We start from the raw sequence: 18,446 nt of genomic DNA on the forward strand, positions 1-18,446 counted from the left end.
CGGCCTGGACCCTCCCGCCACGTCCCTTGTTCAGTTCGTGCCTGACAGAACACCGACCTGGAGCACACAGGCGACTTAATCAATTACTCCCTAGACTGCAAGCTCCACGAGGCACGATTTCTTATCTGTTTTGTTCTTTAATGAACTTCCAGTAACTAGAAGAGTGCCTGGCACTTCGTGAGTGCTTAATAAATATATGCTGAATGGATGAATACATTGGATAAACCAGTGAATGAAGCAATGAATCAATGAATTACTAGAAGTGAAGTTCCTTGTGGGCTGGATGGAGTTTTTCACCCGTGTGTTCTTTGATAAATTCCCAGAGCCTAGAATCGAGCCTCGGCACATGGGAGGTGCCACGTAAAGGCATGTGAACAAATGATTGAATCAATCACTGAATCAATGACTCATGAGAATGGAATCTCTCTAAAGGAATGGATTTCCGTATGTTTTTAAGACTGCCTTCTCAGTGCCTAGAACAGTGCCTGGTACACAGTGGGTGTTGAAGGGACCGTGAATGAATGAAGAAGGCATGAGCAAGGCCCAGCTCTCAGTGCAAAGACCACAGACCAAGAAGCAGGAGACACAAGGGGGGCACCCTCAGCACCCCCTCCCCCAGCCAGCACTCGCCTCATGGTGTTTTAAATAATTTGTCTGTTGTTTTTAATTGTTGAGGCAGTAATACTTGGTTCATGAAACTGCAATATACAGAGAGGTGAAATAAATAGCTTATATATATATAATATATATAATATAGCTGGTTTTAAAATATTCCCTTATCATTGGTGTACTAGGTCACGTGAGTCACGGAAGGTCGATAGCAGCATCCTCCAGAACTGTGAGCAATGCAGGGTCACCACGATTGGACGAGGCCGTCTGTCGTCGGGAGGTCGAGGCGCGGAGAATTCCCAGGGGCACGCCTTCCCTGCGCGGTGTCTCGGGACAGCTTGCAGCAAACAATAAATAAATGACTGCAAACCAGAGAGCGATTTTTGTTGGAATTTGGGACAGGGATAGGGACTGGGAGAGTGAGGAAAGTTGGGGGGGGGGCGGGTACTACTTTCTTTGTTTTACTTTTTTTTTTTTTTTTTTTTTTCTGCTTTCAGAACCTTTGGGAAAAAGGACTTTGGTTTCTCGGAGTGTTGGTTTCCTCATTCAAGTCCTCCTCTGGGGACGAGTTTAGAGTTGTCTGTTCCTAGAGAGAGACAAGCACCTGTGGGTTGACAACAGTCCCTTTGTGTGAGTCTTTTGTCATTGGGGGTTTCAAGTCAACAATAAAATCCTTATCACCCCTCCCCCCAAGAGTTTTGGTTCAGTTTTTGTCTTCTTTTAAACACAATGTACAAAAATAGAGCTTCTTCCTTATTTTTCATGTAAAAATATTCCTCTGATGCAGTTCTCTGGGAGTGTGAGTGTGGGCCAGGGCGGCCTCGGGGTCTGCGGTGGGACGGCCTAGCCGGGGTGCGTGGGGCGGATCCGACGGGACCTCTTGGTCACCGTCGTGTACTTGAAGGGCTTCTGCAGCTCGGCCTGCCCCTTAGGGTAGCGCTTCATGAAGTGCACGTCCTGCTGGTTCTCCCGGGTCTTGGGGCCCTTCCGTGGCCGCCCCTTCTTGGTGAAGCCCACGTACCAGCCAGAGTACTTAGCTGACATCAGGGCCGTGTAGTTGTTCTCCAGAACCTTCTCGATGAACACACACTCCTTGCTGGTGCCATCGGGCTGTACGGGAGAGAGGAGGAGTGATAAAGGAAAAATTATTCAATGATACTTCTTAAGGCATGGTAACGAAGACTTCATTCAGGGCCACTGCAATAGGGACAGGGACCGCTGCGGTGGGATTTTGCAGTGAGGCAGGGAGACCGGGCTCAACTCTGAACAAAGTACGGACAAGTGGGAACTGACAGCCAAGGAGCAGGGTGGGGTCAGTGGGTGGAAAGTGACTAAGAGGAACATCAGGACTAAGAGGGATTCTTGCTGAGGACAGGCCAGGGAGATCAGATGTCACCTGGGGGTGCTGGAGGGTGAGGAACCTCATCAGATATCGAGGGTGATCAGACTTCAGGGGTGGAGGGTTCCTACTAAACTGACTTATCAGGGTTCTTGCTAAACTGGATTCTACAAGGAAGTGATGGGCCTACGATAAGGTTCAGGAGCCTGACTGAAGTTTGGCCAAGCAACGACTCTTTGTCAAGAGAAGGTGGGAAATGGGACGGCAGCTGTGAGGGGCAGAGCACTGTGGAGAGGGCATGGGCAGGTGGCCCTGGCTGGGGCAGCACAGCACAGAGGGCCTGACTTAAGCCTTTCACTTCCTGGGTCTGTGGAATAAACTTTTGTTATTGGCCCCTGTATCTTTCTCCACTCTTCAATTAGGTAACAGACTCCCACTATAACTCAGGAATCCGCTTCTTCCTCACTCTCCACCCTCACAGCCAGGGGGCTCCACCTCATCCCTACTAGAGCAATAGATCCAAACCTAGCCAATCAAAACATTACATCCCGTTAGTCCTCAGCGATTGATTCACAGGTGGGAGCCATGTGACCCAAGCCATCCAATCAGAGTCTTCCTTGAGACCTTTTCATAGGCAACCCCAAACATAGGTGGATTTAAACTTACAGAGTATGTAAGGCTGAAGCAGAGGCAGCCATTTTACCACCATGAGGGGAAATCCCATCTGACAGTTAAGCCAACATAGATGAAGCACAGCCAAGAGGAAGAAAATGAGAGAAACTAAGTCCTGGTCACATCATTTGGACTCTGGATCCAGCCACATCCAAAGCTTGAGTTACCTCACCATTACATGGGCCAATGAAGTCTCATTTCCTTTAAACCAGCTGATGTTGTGTTCTATCAGAAATGAGTCCTGACAGATTTGCACAAAACCTGACATTAAGTCAGCTATTCAACTGTAACTCAATTCCAATGTGATATAATTAAATATAAATTACATTTCATGTGGGATGTGGTGCATTTTAATACTTGGTATGAAGTGGGTGGGAGCCTCCAAAAATGAGATTTAGCATGGCCAAACTCCAAAGCCCATGTCCTTGGTTCTGGGATGTCAGGCTCCCAGGAAGATCTATGAACAACTCCTTGGGAAACTAAGTATGCCAGGCAAGAAGCACCAGATTTTGAGTTAGAAGCTGAATGATCTCTAACACTTCCGTGTGTAACCTCAGACCAGTTAATTCCACTTTCTAAACCACATCCCTCACCTACCAAATGGGAACAATGACTTCTGCGTCACAGAGATGTTGTGAGGAATGATGCTTATAAATGAGTCTGACACATAGTAGGAACTTGCTAGATTATTTCTAAGGGCAGCTGGTCCCGACAGGATCTGATCTGGATGGAGGCGGGCGGAGAGGCAGGGCTTTGAGTCTCCTCGCTGAGACGGCCGAATTGCTTGATGGGGAAGAGTGGGAAACACACAAAGTTGGAAGGCCTGAATTAGCTGCACTTGAGTTTCCAACTAACATCTCCAAATTTAGGCCGGGCCCACTCCTCGTTACGGACGGATGCCCGGCCAAGTTGGAAGCCCAGCGGTCTGGCTGTGTGTGGAGACTGAGGTGCGAGTTCCAGCCTTTTGTTTGAAGTGGAAAACGGGCTGGAGCTTCCAGGAACGTTCACCTTTGAGTGGAGGGCAAGCTTGGGCCCGGCAGACAAAGTGCTGAACTTTGCAGAGAGGGACAGGCAGGGTAAGAAAACACTCTCTGAAGAATGAGATCTTTCGAGGAGGCTGCAGAACAGACAGGAGTGGGCCTGGGAGACATATGTGGGACCCGGAGATGGGGTGAGCAGTGAGAGATTATTGTGAGAGAAGCCAGGGCAAATGTGCAAGGCAGGTAGAGGGGAGTCCTGTGCTCTGGGTCCCCTATGGAAAATTCTGGAAGCTGCCTGTCCAACCTGAGTCCAGATTCTTCACCTGGTCTAAACAGAACAGTCAAAGAAAACCGAACAAAAGGTACATCACGCTGCACCCCCACCCCAGAATACCTGCCACTGCCCAGAAAACTGCTTTCATCCCTCAAGGTTCAGTTCAGTAACTGCCTCCTCTGGGAAGCCTTCCCTGACTGCCATTTATCTCCCTGGGAAATTCCGCTTCTTCTTTCAAGACTCCATTCAAGCATCAAGCTTTATTGGGCTCACATATTCCATCTTCAGAACCCCATTCCTCCCCCGACACCACGACAGAGCAATTCTGCATCTGCCTGCCTCCTCATTAGCCCAGGAGATTCTTGAGATCAGGACTCTTTCTTAGTTGCTCTCACGGCTGAGCACAGGCCTTAGCCCAAGACAGGGGTGCCCCGAGCAATTGGGCTTGAATGGATGAGAGTTTCATTAGGATGGAAATGGTGGGACGATATACTAAAGGGGTTTCCTCCTAAAGAACACAGACTCTGCCTCCCAGATCCTTCACGCATGTCCCAGAGACAGTCATGAGCTATGAGAGGCCCCTCCTGGGGGACGCACTGACTAGGGAGACAGTGAGCTGAGGGCTGGAGATCTCTGCCTGGCCCTCCTGGTCTCCCTACTGATTCATTCACTCATTCACTATTTATTGATTGCCAACTACCAGCCAGGCATTTCTACATCCATTATCTCATTTTGTCAATGAGTTGAACTCGGTGAGGTCCCCTTTACCTGGTAGAAGGAAACAGAGCTCAAAGAGGCAAACAGCCTTGCCTAAGGTCATGGAGCTTGTACATGGCAGACCTGGGGTTTGAACTTGCACTAAGCATTTCAGTTCACTTCTCCTCTACCCAATTCCAGAGAGATCCTCCAGGAGGGAGGCTGAGGATGAGCAGGAACTACCTGTCACACATCCCACCTCCCCCCAGGCCCACATAGCCACCACTGGCACAAAGCGAGGTTTGGGATGTGCAAGGAGCTACCTAGTGCCCAGCACGTCTGGGTTTACTTAAGAGGGGTGAGGAGCTGGGCTTTGGGCTGAAATTTACCACCCTTGGGAATCAGCCGTGGGGCTTATGATAATCACAAGTTCTCTCCATGACCTCAGGCACAGCAGGCTGCACGTGGGCTTGACCTTGCCTCTGTTCCTGACTCCCTCTGTGGCCCTGCTCATCACATGCAGAGACTTCAAAATACCTGTGCTTGGGCCCCACCCCCAGAAATTCTGACTTGATTGGTTCAGGCAGGACAGAAGCATCAGTATGTAGAGGGTGAGGGAATATCCCATCCCAGAGCCCTGGTGATTTAGCAGAATTTGATCTTCTCTCCCCTACTACCACCTCCAACCTCCTTCTTCCCAAACTGGTGTCCTAGTCCTTTTATTTGATATGAAGACTGAATCCTGGTGACATCGTTTGGCCCCTAGATCCATGCTTACCTACAACTAGAACTACTCCCTAGACTTTTTTAGCTATATAAGCCCAGAATTCCCTTTCACTTAAGCCAGGTTTCAGTCACTGACAACCAAAGCCATCTTAACAAAGATGTACTGGTGGAGAGGGCACCCCCCTGCCCTGCAAGAGTCTGTGGCTCCATGTTGCCTCCAAAGGACTCATCACTGGTCACAAAGACGGGGGAAGATGAGAAAAATGTAATTCGGGTTGAGTCTTCAGAGATGGGGGAAATGCTTAGCACATAATACTAGAAACTCAACGACTGCTTATGGAATAAAAAGAAGTGCTGCCTCCTAGGGCAGGTGGATGTGGGTTCCAGAGAGGTGGCAAGGAGAAGGGAAGCCACACGAGCATGCAGGGGCTTGGGGACAGAGCTTTGGCATATGACAGTACAATGCAGCAGAGGGGGTAACTACAGCCAAGGGTCTGAAGGACCTGGAAAGGCTCTCTTGAGGGCTCAGTGTGGGTGTCCTGCTGTGGCCAGAGATGTACAAGGTTGGCACCCAGGGACAAATAAAATAGCCCAAGGAAGATGTCCCACTGAGCCACTCCAAAGGAGCCAGAGCTGAGGCCAGGGGTTCCCACAGGTGAAGAAGTGACTTTGTGACCTGGCTTCACAGTAGAAAGGAACCAACATTTAACAAGTGCCTGCGTTACCATCCCCATTTTACAGACGAGGACACTGAGGATCAGCGAGGTCAGGGCACTTTGACTTGCCTGGCCTGATGTGGATAATTCTGGCTGTAGGTAAGAGTCAATCCATGGAAAGCAAGAACCATATTTCTATTTCTTTGGTGCCCCTGCAGCCCTATGGCCGGTACACAGGGCATAAACAGATGGATCTAGAATCTGCCCTCCATGAGCTCCCAGACTCGTGGCGGATGCAGGCGCAAAGACAGACAGCGACAACCCGGGTTAGCAGACAGACAACTGAGAGCTGTTCAAGGGACTCTGGGCTCTGGGGTGGGTGGGCAGACAGTGGGGTCAGGGCGGGATGAGCCAGGACTCAGGGCAGAGGGACAGAGGGAAGGGCAGTCCCAGCGGAGCAAGCAGCACATCCCCATCCAGGCAAGCGTGGTCCACGCTGCCAGGTATCTGGGCATAAGGAAAGCTCCCCAGGGCCTCCAGCGTCCCATATCAAGGGGTAGCGGGAGAACCGTGGGCGGGTTTTGAGCTTGGTAGGGGTGGACGGCAGGAGAGACCTGATCCCCCTCGTGCTTTAGAAAGCTGAAGGTGGGCAGTGGGGAAAGTGGGGAAAGGTCTGGAGGTGGAGCCTGTGGCTGGGAACCCACAGGTGAGGTGGCAGGGTGACGATGTCTAGAAAGGTGTGAGGCCAGACAGAGGCAGTGGCAGGCGTCAGGGAAGGAAGGGACTCCCAGGACCTAGGGCCCGACTGGGCGGGGAGGCTGCGGAGAGGATGGCGTTCCTGCTCGCGGAGCCTGAGCGCAGGGGAGCCGGGCGAGGCGGGCGGAGGCCCAGTCTGGACAGGTGGATTTGGGGGCCCCGGGAGCCCGCGGGTCAGCCCGGAAGAAAGGAGCCTGGCAGGGGCCGGGGGGCGGGCGGGAGGGGAGGGAGGCGGCGGAGGGGCCGCGCTGAGCGCCAGCTGAACCGTCACCAATATTAATGACGGGAGAGAGGGCGAGGGGGCAGGAAATCGGAGCCGGCTCCTGTGGAAGCGGTGACTCAGCGGCCAGCCCGGCGGGCGGAGGGCGGCCAGCAGCGGGGGAGCGGCCCGAGGGGACGGGGCTGCTCTTTTGACCCCGGACGGCCCTCCTGGGTCACGGTGCCGGGAAGCGCGCGGGCGGGAGGGCGGGCGCAGGCCGCGTGGGCACCCGCACGGGGCCGCCGCCCCTCCTTGAAGGAAAAGGAGGAAAACGGGCCCAAAACTCAAAGCAGGTTGGGCCTGGGAGGCGGCCCAGGCGGGCAGGAGAACAAAGCGCCTGGCGCAGGGCTGGGCCGCGCCGCCACAGGAAACGGCCGGCCAGGCCAGGGGGACCGGCCAGGCCAGGGGGACCCGGCGCCCGCGCCCCGGCCCGCGGCCCCCAGCCCCGGCCCAACCGACCGGCCTCGCGACGGAGGAAAGTGAATCACTAATTAAAACCACTCCTCGGCATCCCGGAGCCGCGCTCTTCGGGTTACTATTATTTTGCTCTTTGAGAAGCTTCAGTCGGTGTGGGCAGTGCGGCTGGAATCTTTTCCTTCCAAATTGGGCTTCTAATCCTGCCTAGCTCTAGCGTGGGACCTGGGACAAGTGCCCGGGCGTGGCCAAACCTCAGCTGTCTCATCTGTGAAACGGGATGGTAGTGGTACCAGCCTTAGGAGATTATTTGGGAACGTTTTTGCTCAGTGCCAGGCAGAAAGTAGGTGCTCAATTAATGGAGGCTATTGTTGCTGTTATTAACAAACAACAATGCAACAATACCTGGCTCAGGTCCCGGCCTGTGCCACTCTCCCCAGCCACATGGGCATAGGGAAGGGGAGAGGAATGAGAGTTGCGAGAATTCAAGAAATCCAAAACACAGCTTCAACAAGACTGTGGTCATCTCCCCCAACTCCCACCAAGGTGTAATGAACCGCAAATAATCAGCCAGGGCCTTGCCACCAAGCAGGAGGGGCCCATGCCCCTTGGGATCTGGGTTTACCCTCCACCCCCACTCTACCTGTCTGGGCAGAGCCCTCCACCCCAGTTATACGAGTTGGATATGGGAGTGAGTACAGTCCTTGCAGAGAGAAGGGGACAGAAAGCATGACTCTGTCATAGAGCTACTGCCAGTAACACCTCCGTACAAACACCCGAAGGAAGCAAGTGCATGACCTTCAGCAAACAAGCACACCCAGGAAAAAAAGAAGGGTGCTAAGAAACAGCTTCGTTGGAGACTCGGAGTCCCCAGCACTTGGGTCCACCCCACCCCCGCCCTAATTTGTTACATGCAGCTCCCTTGCCCGGTTTAAAGTAATAAAATCTTCCTGAAACGCTAGAACCATGAGGCCCAGCGCTGACGGGTGGCCGGGTTCCGGAGGCCGCTGCTGCACAGAGCTGTAAACTCCTGGCGATTGTTAAAATGATGGCTGCAGCCATAGCTCTCGGCCTGCCGGTTCTCTGTTCCCAGACGTCGGGGAGTCAGGGACACGCAGGCGGAGTGCCCCAGAGCCCCTCGAGGGTTCTCCCACTACTGAGCGAGCCAGAGCTCCACACCCACCAGGAGAAACCAGGACCAAGTGTGCACTGAAAAGTCGCAGCCATGGATACCTCTGCCTGGCTGGCCGCAGGTGCCAGGGCAGAGGAGGTGAAAGGAAGAGATTACAGTGGGACACTCGTGCTCTGCGCTTTCTCTCTCTCTCTCTATCTCTCTCTCTCTCACACACACACACACACACACACTCTGGGGCTGACAGTGCACTGGACACTTTGTTCCAGCCCCCCAGAGCTGCCAGTGGGGGACCCCCAAGTTCCCTGGGAATTCCAGGCCATCACTCACCTTCCCCACGAGCTTGCCTTTGCGATTCATACACAGGTAGAATTCCGTCTCCTTGCCTTTGATCCGGACTTGACTACCGAAGGTGTCTGTCTCCACTAGGAGCTGGGCTTCGAAAGGTAGAAGGAGAACAAGACATGTTTTTTTACCAGGGGGAGTGGCTTGGTCTAAAGGCTCAGCAACATGGTCCCTGATCCTGTCCCTGGTCCCTCACTCCCCCAAAATCAGGCATGGGGAGGCCTCTGATAGGTCCCATTAGAGTACCCTGCCCCTCAGGCAGGAAGATGGAAGCTGCCGTCGCCTGTTCCCTTCTCTCCAGCCTCTCTTGGCTCTACTTGGGATCCAGATGGCTCCAGCCAGAGGGGAGTTTTGCCCCCTGTGGCTAAATACCAGTGTGCCCTTCTCCCCCTCATCACCCACTTCCCCCAGAGCCTTCAACTCCATTCCCTAAAACAGGACAAAAAGCCATGCAAAACACCCATTCCCCAAAGCAGGACAGACGGCCATGCAAATAATCGCAGAGGAGGAGCAGGCTCTGGGCTAGGGGGTGGACAGATGCGTGTGCATGTACACACACGTCTGGCCTTTGGGGACGTCAAGCTATTTCCTCCACAAGTTAGGTCCGAGGCCCGTTCCTGCAGGGCAGACATCCCTGCTAGTGCCCCGGGCACCTTCGCCCTGGCTGTGTGCAGCAGGGAAGGCACGGGCAGTGCAGGGGGGCCCCTGGGAAGGCTGCCATACTCAGGAGATGCCATCTCCCTCCATGGCGGCCTCCAAAACTGAAGGGTAACTAACTCCCAAGAGCCCATAAGTACCGATCAGGACCCCATTTCCCCTGGTCCAGGGTGGGAGACCCCAGGCTAGACCATCCGTGCTCCACAAGGCCTCCCTCAGGATGGGGGAGCTGAGCCCTTAAAGCCCTGACTGAGCAAGGACATCAAGTGGCCAAAGGGTGACCGTCCCCTGATTAGGCATGCTGTGTCCAAATCCCTCCCTCTCCCGCTGCCAGTCCACACCTTCTCCCCAGTAGGCTGCTGTGTGACTTTGGGTGGCCATGCACCTTCTCTGAGCTTTCTCTCCCCTCTGGTCTTGAACCCCTGTGCCTGGCTCCCCCTAGCTCCCCCCTTCAGCTGCCTTCTTTGCCTGTGACCCCCAATTCTAGCATTCCCTTCCCTGACCCTTGCTTCCCAGCACCCACCCTCCCTCACCCACAAAAGTTTAATTTCAGTGACAAGGGACTTCCTTCTCCATAACAAAAATCATAGCCCCAAATTCCTGAGTACAGTATCCTTGGAGCCACAAAGAGTGTACCTCAGTGCCCCTAAAATACACTAGGTATGATTTTAATAAAAAAATTTACAAATATAGACCCTGGTGCCCTGCTGTGAGAATTAAAACCATCTGGAACTCAAGATTTCCAATAATTAATCTAGCCCTCCTTTGACACCACTACTAATTAAAATATGATACCCACCTTTCCAATGGGGGGGGGGGAAAAGAAGAATTTACATAAAATTTAAAGATCTAACAAGAATTTAGTGACTCTAGAAACAGGGGAGGCACAGTCTTCCCTCTACCTTCCCCCATCCCTTTTAAACAGAGTCAGGAAAATTAACCAATACCGAGATGGGGGCGGGTCCAAGCCCTTGAACCTCTCTGTTCCCTTAATTCCACCTCCCGTAATTTCCTCGGTGAGCCCCTCCCCAGGCAGCAGACGGGCTCTCTCCATCTCTGCACAAAGCTCAGGCCCACAGCGGTGGGGACGAGTCCAGGTACTGCTGACGAGGGGAAATGGTGAGAGCTTTGGCTCTCACAGATCTGGACGTGAATCCCTGGCTTCACCTGCCAACCTCATGATCTTGGGCCTCAGTTTCCTCTCCTGTAAAATGGGAATAATCATCCTTCAACAGTTATTGTGAGAACTACATCAAGTGATGCTGTCAAGAGCTTAGCACCCTGTTCTCAGAGGTCAGGGAGGGGTAACTCAGTAACCATTGTTTAGGTTTCCTAAAAACTGCAAAACCAAACTGTTTTCCCAAAAGAAAAAAATCACCGTGGAAAGAAATCAGTTACATGAACAAGGGTAGAGGTGGAGCAGAACTTGCCTCCCTAGGCCCTGCCCTCTGATCCGAACTTCCTCAGCATCCTCCAGGCTACTGGCGTCCCACACCAGGAAGTGCTGCAGAGAATGCCCGGGGTTGCAACTCACAGGGTCTGGTTCTGTTTCTGGCATTGCCATCCTAGGCTGGGTGACGTTGAGCACGCCACACTCCGCTCTGAGCCTCAGGTCCCTTGTCTGTGCAAGGGGGAAGGGCTCGACCCTATTTCTGGCTCTCTCTGGGATGGGTGGGAATGGGGAGTAGGGTCTAGGAGAGGAGCAGGGAAGGGCGAAGCCACAGGGCTGGGGCCCAGGCTCCCCCGGTGGGTGCAAGGGAAGACTCCGTCTGGCCGCCCCCTCCCGGCACGTGCCTGCGCCTCTGTCCTCAGAACAGCTCCTGCTATGCACCAGATCTGGCTCCCCTTGGAGCCCACTGAAGCCACCGTCCCCATGTGGTTGGGCATCAATATCCCCATTTTACAGTGTAAAAACTGAGGTTCAGAAAAACAACCCAGCAGGAGGAGGTGCCATCAGGACTTCCTGCCTCTTTCTGCTGAGTTCTGGGCTCCAAGGGGAGAGACAGGCCTCTGAGCACAACCCACCTCTCCCCCAGCAGGGCCGCTGCAGGAAGCCCTGGCTTTGTTTGGCCTGAGCTGTCCGAAAGGCCTGGGGCTGGGATGGGCCGCACCTCCACCCCCCGCAAGCCCAGCCACCCCCACCCCAGCACAGGGAGGGTCTGCACCGGCTGCTGCGCCAGGGGAGCCAGAAGTCTGTTCTCTCCCGACCACAGCATTCGAAGGAGTGACCTAGACTCCACTCAGTGCATGACATCATGAGGGAGCTGGGCCAGAATTATGTAAAGTCTTTGGGGAGTAATAGCAGCAGCAGTTCTCAGAGAGAGAGAGGAAGAGAGAGGGAGAGAGGGGGGAGAGAGAGCCAGGGAGAGAGAGGGGCACCGCTCAGGCCAGGTTTGCCCAGAGCCTGCCTGGCCTTCAGCATCACGAGCCCCCTCCCACGACCCAAGCCGTGGCCTTCAGCATCATGAGTCCCCTCCCACGACCCGATGCGGCTCTCAAGAGCTAGAAACCACATCTCGGCTCCGTTCCGTTCACGGGGCCGCACCAGGCCAGGCGGAGCAGTTGATGACATTATCTCGCTCTACTCACCAGACTCCCTCAGCGCCCTGGCGGGGCCACTGTCCCTCAGCCTGCACAACTCAACAGCCCCTCCCCCTGCCGCTCTCACCCCCACCTGTCTCTCCTCTACATGGCAGCCAGAGGAATCCTTTAAAAACATAAATTGAATGATGCCTCTTCCCTGCTAAAAACCTCCTAGGGATCCCCAACCCGTTTAGAAGAAAAGGCAAACTCTTCACCAGGACCAATGAGGGGCACCTATTCTGGCCCCTGCGACTGACCACTCCCGCCTCCCTTCCTTGCTGTTCTCTCTGACACTCCAAGCACACTCCTGCCACAGGGCCTTTGCATTTGCTGTTCCTCTGCCTGGAGGTTGCTTTGCCCAGGGCTCCCCATTGAGGCCTCTCATCTCCTAAGTAGCCACTCAAATGTTGCCCCTCAGAGAAGCCTTCCTGGACTACGCTGTCTAATGTTGGCACAGCCCTTCCCAGTCCTGGCTCTCGGTGAATGACCAATAAGTCAGTCCTAATAAATACATAAACAGCCTTGTGATGTAGGGATCACAAATACCATTCGATAGTTACAGAAAACTTGCTCTAGCTCTTCATTCAGAGAGGTGAAGGGGCTGGCCCAAGGGCACGGCTGGAAAGAACAGGGGACAGGTCTGAACCCTGACTCCACAGTCAATGCCCTGAACCACTCTGCTCCCTCCTGCTCTCACCCACCCACCCCCAGCCTCAGTGACAAAGAGAAAAGCCTTGTCCCTGTCTAGGCCAGCACTAAGTAACCTCTAAGGTCTCTTTAGGAAGTATCAGTAACTTACATTTATCTAGCACTTACGATGTGCTGAGCATGGGCCGTACCACCTTTTATGCATTATCTCATTTAATCCTCACCACCACTCTGTGAGGTTGGAACCGTTGTTATCCCCATTTCACAGGTGAGAAAATTGAGTGCCAAGGCCACACAGTGATGGAGCTAAGGTTCAACCCCAGAAAGGCTGACCCGGCAGTCTTGGTCTCTGCTGCCTCCCCAAGCCCTCACTTCCCACCTGCCCAGTCCCTTTCCTGGGGGGCGAGTTTGTGTGCACGGAAAGGGCAAGGAGGTCTCCTGAGCCTCACTCTCCCGAAGCAGAAGTCAGGGCTGGAGGTGCCCACGGAGCACAGGGTGGAGCCCAGCCCTCCCCAGCTCCACTTCCAAATGTCCTTGAGGGAGGAGAGGGTCCCCAGGGTGTTGTCCTGAGGAAGACACCTTCGAGCTCATACTGGGAGATGGGAAGCCCTTAGGAGCACGCAGGGCTGGGCTCAGGCCACAGCCAGAGAGGCAGGGAATGTTCCAGATCTGGTCGAGGGGAGGACAGGCTGCGTGCAGCCAGAGGAGAGTGAATACAGGTCGGAGAGCCCACAGAGCCCGTCTCCCCGGGCCCAGCACGGAGCGGGAGGCTGGCGGCCTCTAGGAGGAAAAGGGCCCGAAGGACCCACCCCCTCCTCCAGCACCCACAGAGGAAAACCGCAAAGGGCACACGAGGCTGTCAGAAAGGAGGCTGGAGAGAAAGCTCTTTCTGTAAAAACCCGCACTGTCCCCCGCCTCGCCACTTCTCTCAGCTGCCTGAAGTAGCCATAGGTAAAAATAATGATCACTCTAGCATGGACGTGAGCCTGTGCCGCGTGTCAGACCCCGCGCTGACGGCCTGAACCTGGCAGATCGCACGTGGTCCCGGCGGCAAGCCTACGAGGGAGGAACTGTCGCGCCACCGTCAGGCAAAGAAACTAAGGCGGTCACACGGTGAACCGAGCAGCTGAGTCACCTGCCCAGGGTCACACAGGAGGGCCGGGATTTGCACGCGGGCAGAGTAACTCCAGAGCTGGTCGGAGACAGAGATTCAGACTGAGGTATGTAGGCAGCGTGGGGACAGACATTGACAAGTCTGTGGCCATGACAGAAAAGAGAAGTGGCATTGATAGATTGATTGATTGACTGACGGATCCCTGTGTCATTCCCCAGCTGGGCTTCCCAGGGGTGATCGGGCGTCGCGTTGACTTTGGGTTTGAAGGGTAGGAAACGGCAGAGAAGGACAGAGAGAGGCAGCCAGAGATCTGCAGAGACACACGGAGACACAGGAGATGGGACCCCAAGAGCAGGAGCCTGCGAGGACAGAGCTGGAGAATTCCCCAACACCTGCCAGTGACAGGCTGGGCAGAGCGGCCCCCCACTGGGCGCCCCTTGAGGGGGCAGCAGCCACAACAGTCCCGGTGCTGACAGCTGCTGGCCTCTCTCCTGGTGTTCTCCACCACCCCCACCCTTCGTGGGCAAATGTCCTTGCCACAAAAGGTGCTGGGAAGTCACACAGAATCAGCCCTCCCCTCCTCCCTGTGAAGGTGGACCGGGTCTCAAGGAAGGGGGGGGTGGGTTGCGGAGAAGGTATCCTTTCTGGAGATGTTTGCCCTTCACTGTTACACACACGCGAGGTATGGCCTTTTCTCCAAAGGTGCCCACAGGTCCCCTTCTCCTGATGTCCCCTGAGGAGGTTTCTCAGGCCACGTGGACTCACCGGAAAGTAACAGGGGAAAAATCAATAGGATTGATCAGGAGCTATATTTAATCCCAGCTGTAGCTGCAGTGTAGCCGTGTCAGCAGAGGGGTCGGTGAGGCATGGGTGGCCACTCCTCCCTGGGGACAGAAGTTGTGAGGCCTGAGCTCAGAGGGCAGGGGGGCTTGGCCTGAGATAGGAAGGCCCCTTCCCAGCCAGGAGGGCTCCCAGGGGAAGCTGGGTCTGTCACAGTGCAGTGCTGGTGGGCTGGAGGGGGCACGGAGAGAGGGGGCGCTGATTGCCAAGTACCCACTGTGCGCTGAGCTCTGTGCCAAACACTTTCCCTCTTTGCCCTGATGCCCCAGGGGGAATGGCCCCCGTGCACGCCCCCGGCACACACGTGACGTCGTCCATGCATTCACTTGCTCAAGCATCTACTAAGCACCTCTTGGTGGCTGGCTCTGTGCATCGAGGATGCAACGGTGAACGAATACACAAAACCTCTACCCACTAGCAGTCTGCATTCGAACACGAGAGACCGGCTCAGTGTGTAACAGAAGGTCAGACAGCGATGAATACTAGGAAGAAGAATGTACCCTTGGGGGACAGAGCAGGGGACTCTGCGGTGAAGCAAGGGAGCAGGCCATGAGCACACGTGGGAGAAGCCTCTTCTACCTGCATCTGACGTGCCAGGGTCCCACTGATGGAGACAGGCAGCTGCCCTTCTTCCCGGGGCCCCTTCTGGAAGTCTCGGGAACCAGTTCCTGATGGGGAACCTCAGCCTGAGCCATGACAGCACCCCGACTCCCAGACAACAGTAATGAGTCCAGGTGGTCATTAATATTCTCATTTTAATCATCATATACTCTTTGGGCATAAGACTCTCCCATTTCAATGACTCCACTTTGTAGACGAGGAAACGGGATCAGAAGGGCTAACTCAGAGCCACAGTCTCCCAGCGCACAGGTGGCGGAGCCAAGATTTAAAGCTCATCAGACTCCAGAGTTCACATGTTCAGTGCTCGAAACACAGTCCCCCCCACTAGCACAGCCCCTGCCTGCACTGGCCGGCCCCAGCCATCCTGGACACTGTCGGTCCTCGGAGGCTGGCCTACTGCAAAATGGGACATTTTTAATCACTTTTTTCTCAAGCAGAGAAACCCATTTTTCAAATGAAATCAGGCAGGAATACCCAATCGCAAGGCCCATAAAAGCAGAGTTGCCCCTGCATGCCGGGCCCCAGCATGCCGGGCCCCAGCATGCCGGGCCCCAGCACTCCCTGCGCACGGGCTGCGGCGGCCCAGGCTCTCCCCTTCTGAGAGCCCGGCCCAGTGGCCCAGCAGCCCTGCCTCCTGCCAGAGGAGTTGACACCTCACCTCCCTGCACATCCCAGGCCTGGAGGAGAGCCCAGAGCTGGAGACACTCGTCCCAGGCTCTGCAGGACGCTCCGTGGCAGAGCTGCAACTGGAGCCCGAGTGTCCTGCCTCCTGGCCCAGTGCTGCTCTTCGAGGTGGCAACTGCCTACAGGACAGAAGTGACCAGGGCCAAAAGCAAGAAGAGGGAGGCTGATACAATCCCGGATGTGCAGGGTGACCACCCCCACAGCCCCCCACCTGCCATTACCCCACTCTGTCAGCCTCCGGTCCTCTGGCCAGCTGTCCTCTCCCTCCACAGGCCCAGGCCAAGGCTAAGAAAGCCCCTCATTCCTGGAGCAGCCCATCCTCAAGGCCCCTAAAGCTTTTCAGTGCTGGAAAGCTTCAGGGGGCCACAGGGAGACCAGACCGTCTTGCAGAATGGCGAGGTGCAGAAGGCCCACTGACAGCTATGCGGATGTCACCAAAGTTCCACTCAGTGCTGTGGAGCAGACCAAGAGCCGCTGGGCAGGGCACCCAGGGGATGCCAGCCTTCTACAGACACAAATCTAAGATTCCCAGTGTTTGTGGGGATTCCAGATTCCAGGTGTTTATAAGGATTCTGTTTATATTTGGTGTTAGCTGAAATTCAGAGACTGCAAGTTAATAAAATCACGTGATTCTAACTAAGTGTGTATTACAAGTCTCAGACTGCATGGTCCTTCCAGCTGGACGGAGCCCTGAGAAGAAGGAGCAGGTCCCTGGGCCGTCCACCCCGGCTGCCCCTCCCCCGCAGGCAGGGCTGCCCCTAATTCGGATCCACAGAGCAGCCCCACCCTCCTGCCTGGCCCGGCCACATAAATCACCCTCCCAATAATATTTGTATTGATTATCTAGATTGGAAGCCTCAATTGGCTCCATTGTCTCACTTCCTCTCCCAGGGCTCGCAGATGGGGTCCCTCGGCCTCATCTGCGTCTCTAATGCGACATTTAAATGGAGCGGCAGCAGCCAGCTAGCCCCCTGCCCTGGGTGCTGGGACTTGGAGGAGCACACGAGCATATTCCTTGAGAGAGGTGATTAAATCCTCGAGTGCGGAGTGGAGCGCAGAGAAGCCAAGGTGGGCTGGGCTGGGACACTCCAGGTGTGGTCCCGCAGCACCACCTGGGCGCTTGCTGGAAACGCAGAAACTCAGGCCCCACCTCAGACCCCTGAATCAACGTCGGCATTTTGACAAGATCCCTTGGGGATTCGCATGCACGTTAATGTCTAAGAAGCTCCGCTCTAGTCTATCCCTTGTATTATACAGAAGAGAAACTGAGGCCCAGAGAAGGCAAAGGGCTTGTCTGAGGTCACACAGCAGGTAAGACCCCCGAGTTCCCAGTTCAGGCAGAGGGAATGAGGGGGCAAGTGGCTTCTGGGGTCAGGGGACAGCCATTTCCGGGCTCCTCTCCCTCCCGCTCCCCTGCCTCCTGTCTCAGGGTGTGGACAGATGGTTCAGACCAGAGTCTGACCCGTCTGTACTCTCCTAGCCTGGAGGGGCCGGCGAGAGCTCCGGGGACTCCCCAGGAGGGCACCTCCTCCCGCCCCGACCGGCCAGCTGCCCCTTCCCTGGCAGCAACTGGACAGCAGATCCCAGGGAAAACCACCACCTGGGGCTGCCCAGCACAGCCAGGCGTCCGCGGAGGGGGCAGGGAGAGACGGGAGGCCCCAGAGAGGCAGCCAGCAGAGGGCCTGGGAGAGGTGGGGAGGAGGAAGCTGCGGTCAGAGGGAGGGAGGCAGGGAGGAGGACAGAGGAGGTGTGGAGGGGAGGACAGAGAGGTGGACAGAAACAAGGGGGGAAGGGGTGGAGGCAGTAACCCGACTATGGACAGGGAGTAGGGGGGAGGCAGCTGGCCGGGAGGGGCGCGAGCCCGGCATGGCCCACCCTGCCCAGCCTGGCCCTGCCCAGCCCCCAGTGACAGTGCAGCTGCCACACTTGGGCCCTACCATGAGGTCAGTCCTGCCCCGGGGCTGAGGGAAAATAAATGGTGTCCAAGATAAAAGGTCCAAGAAATTATTTGTCTTGTTGTCACGTCCTGACTGCAACGGGCAGGGGCCGGCAGGCAGGCGGGGCACCATCCCAGACACGCCTAGGCTGGCAGGCTCAGCCCGCGCAGAGGACCACAGCCCCACTGGTGTCTTGGCCACCCACCGCCCCGGCTCCCTAGAACCTCCCAGAACCTGGGGCTGGGAAGGCAGCAACGTGGGGGCAGGTGCTTTCCTGGTGAGGGGTAAGGAGCAGGAGGCCTCGCAGCAGCCTCGGCTTTTCCTGCCCAGCAATTTTAAATAAATAAACTGCGTGGTAAGTATTTGCTCAGCGTCTGTCTCGGCCAGATCCCCTCTAAGCTCTGGGAAGGCGGAGTCCTGTCTTTCCCTGACTACTGAGCACCTTTATGGGCCGGGGACTTGGGGAGGGAGGGAGTCAGGATGTCTCACTCCGCCCTTGGCAGA

At 55.4% G+C, this 18,446-nt stretch overlaps 1 protein-coding gene across 1 annotated transcript in view; it reads right to left on the bottom strand.

Moving 5' to 3' along the window:
* Positions 1 to 639: 639 nt before the first annotated feature.
* Positions 640 to 18,446, bottom strand: part of FGF18 (fibroblast growth factor 18) — a 32,047-nt gene continuing 14,240 nt past the window's right edge. Inside the window, exons 4-5 of the mRNA XM_069484206.1 lie at positions 8,844 to 8,950; positions 640 to 1,719 (exon numbers count right to left, since the gene is read on the bottom strand). Of these exons, the coding sequence (XP_069340307.1) occupies positions 1,453 to 1,719; positions 8,844 to 8,950 (374 nt within the window). The 3' untranslated portion in view covers positions 640 to 1,452. The remainder of the gene's footprint in view (positions 1,720 to 8,843; positions 8,951 to 18,446) is intronic.

Source organism: Eulemur rufifrons, chromosome 10, assembly GCF_041146395.1.
Source record: "Eulemur rufifrons isolate Redbay chromosome 10, OSU_ERuf_1, whole genome shotgun sequence".
NCBI classification, from domain to species: Eukaryota; Metazoa; Chordata; class Mammalia; order Primates; family Lemuridae; genus Eulemur; species Eulemur rufifrons.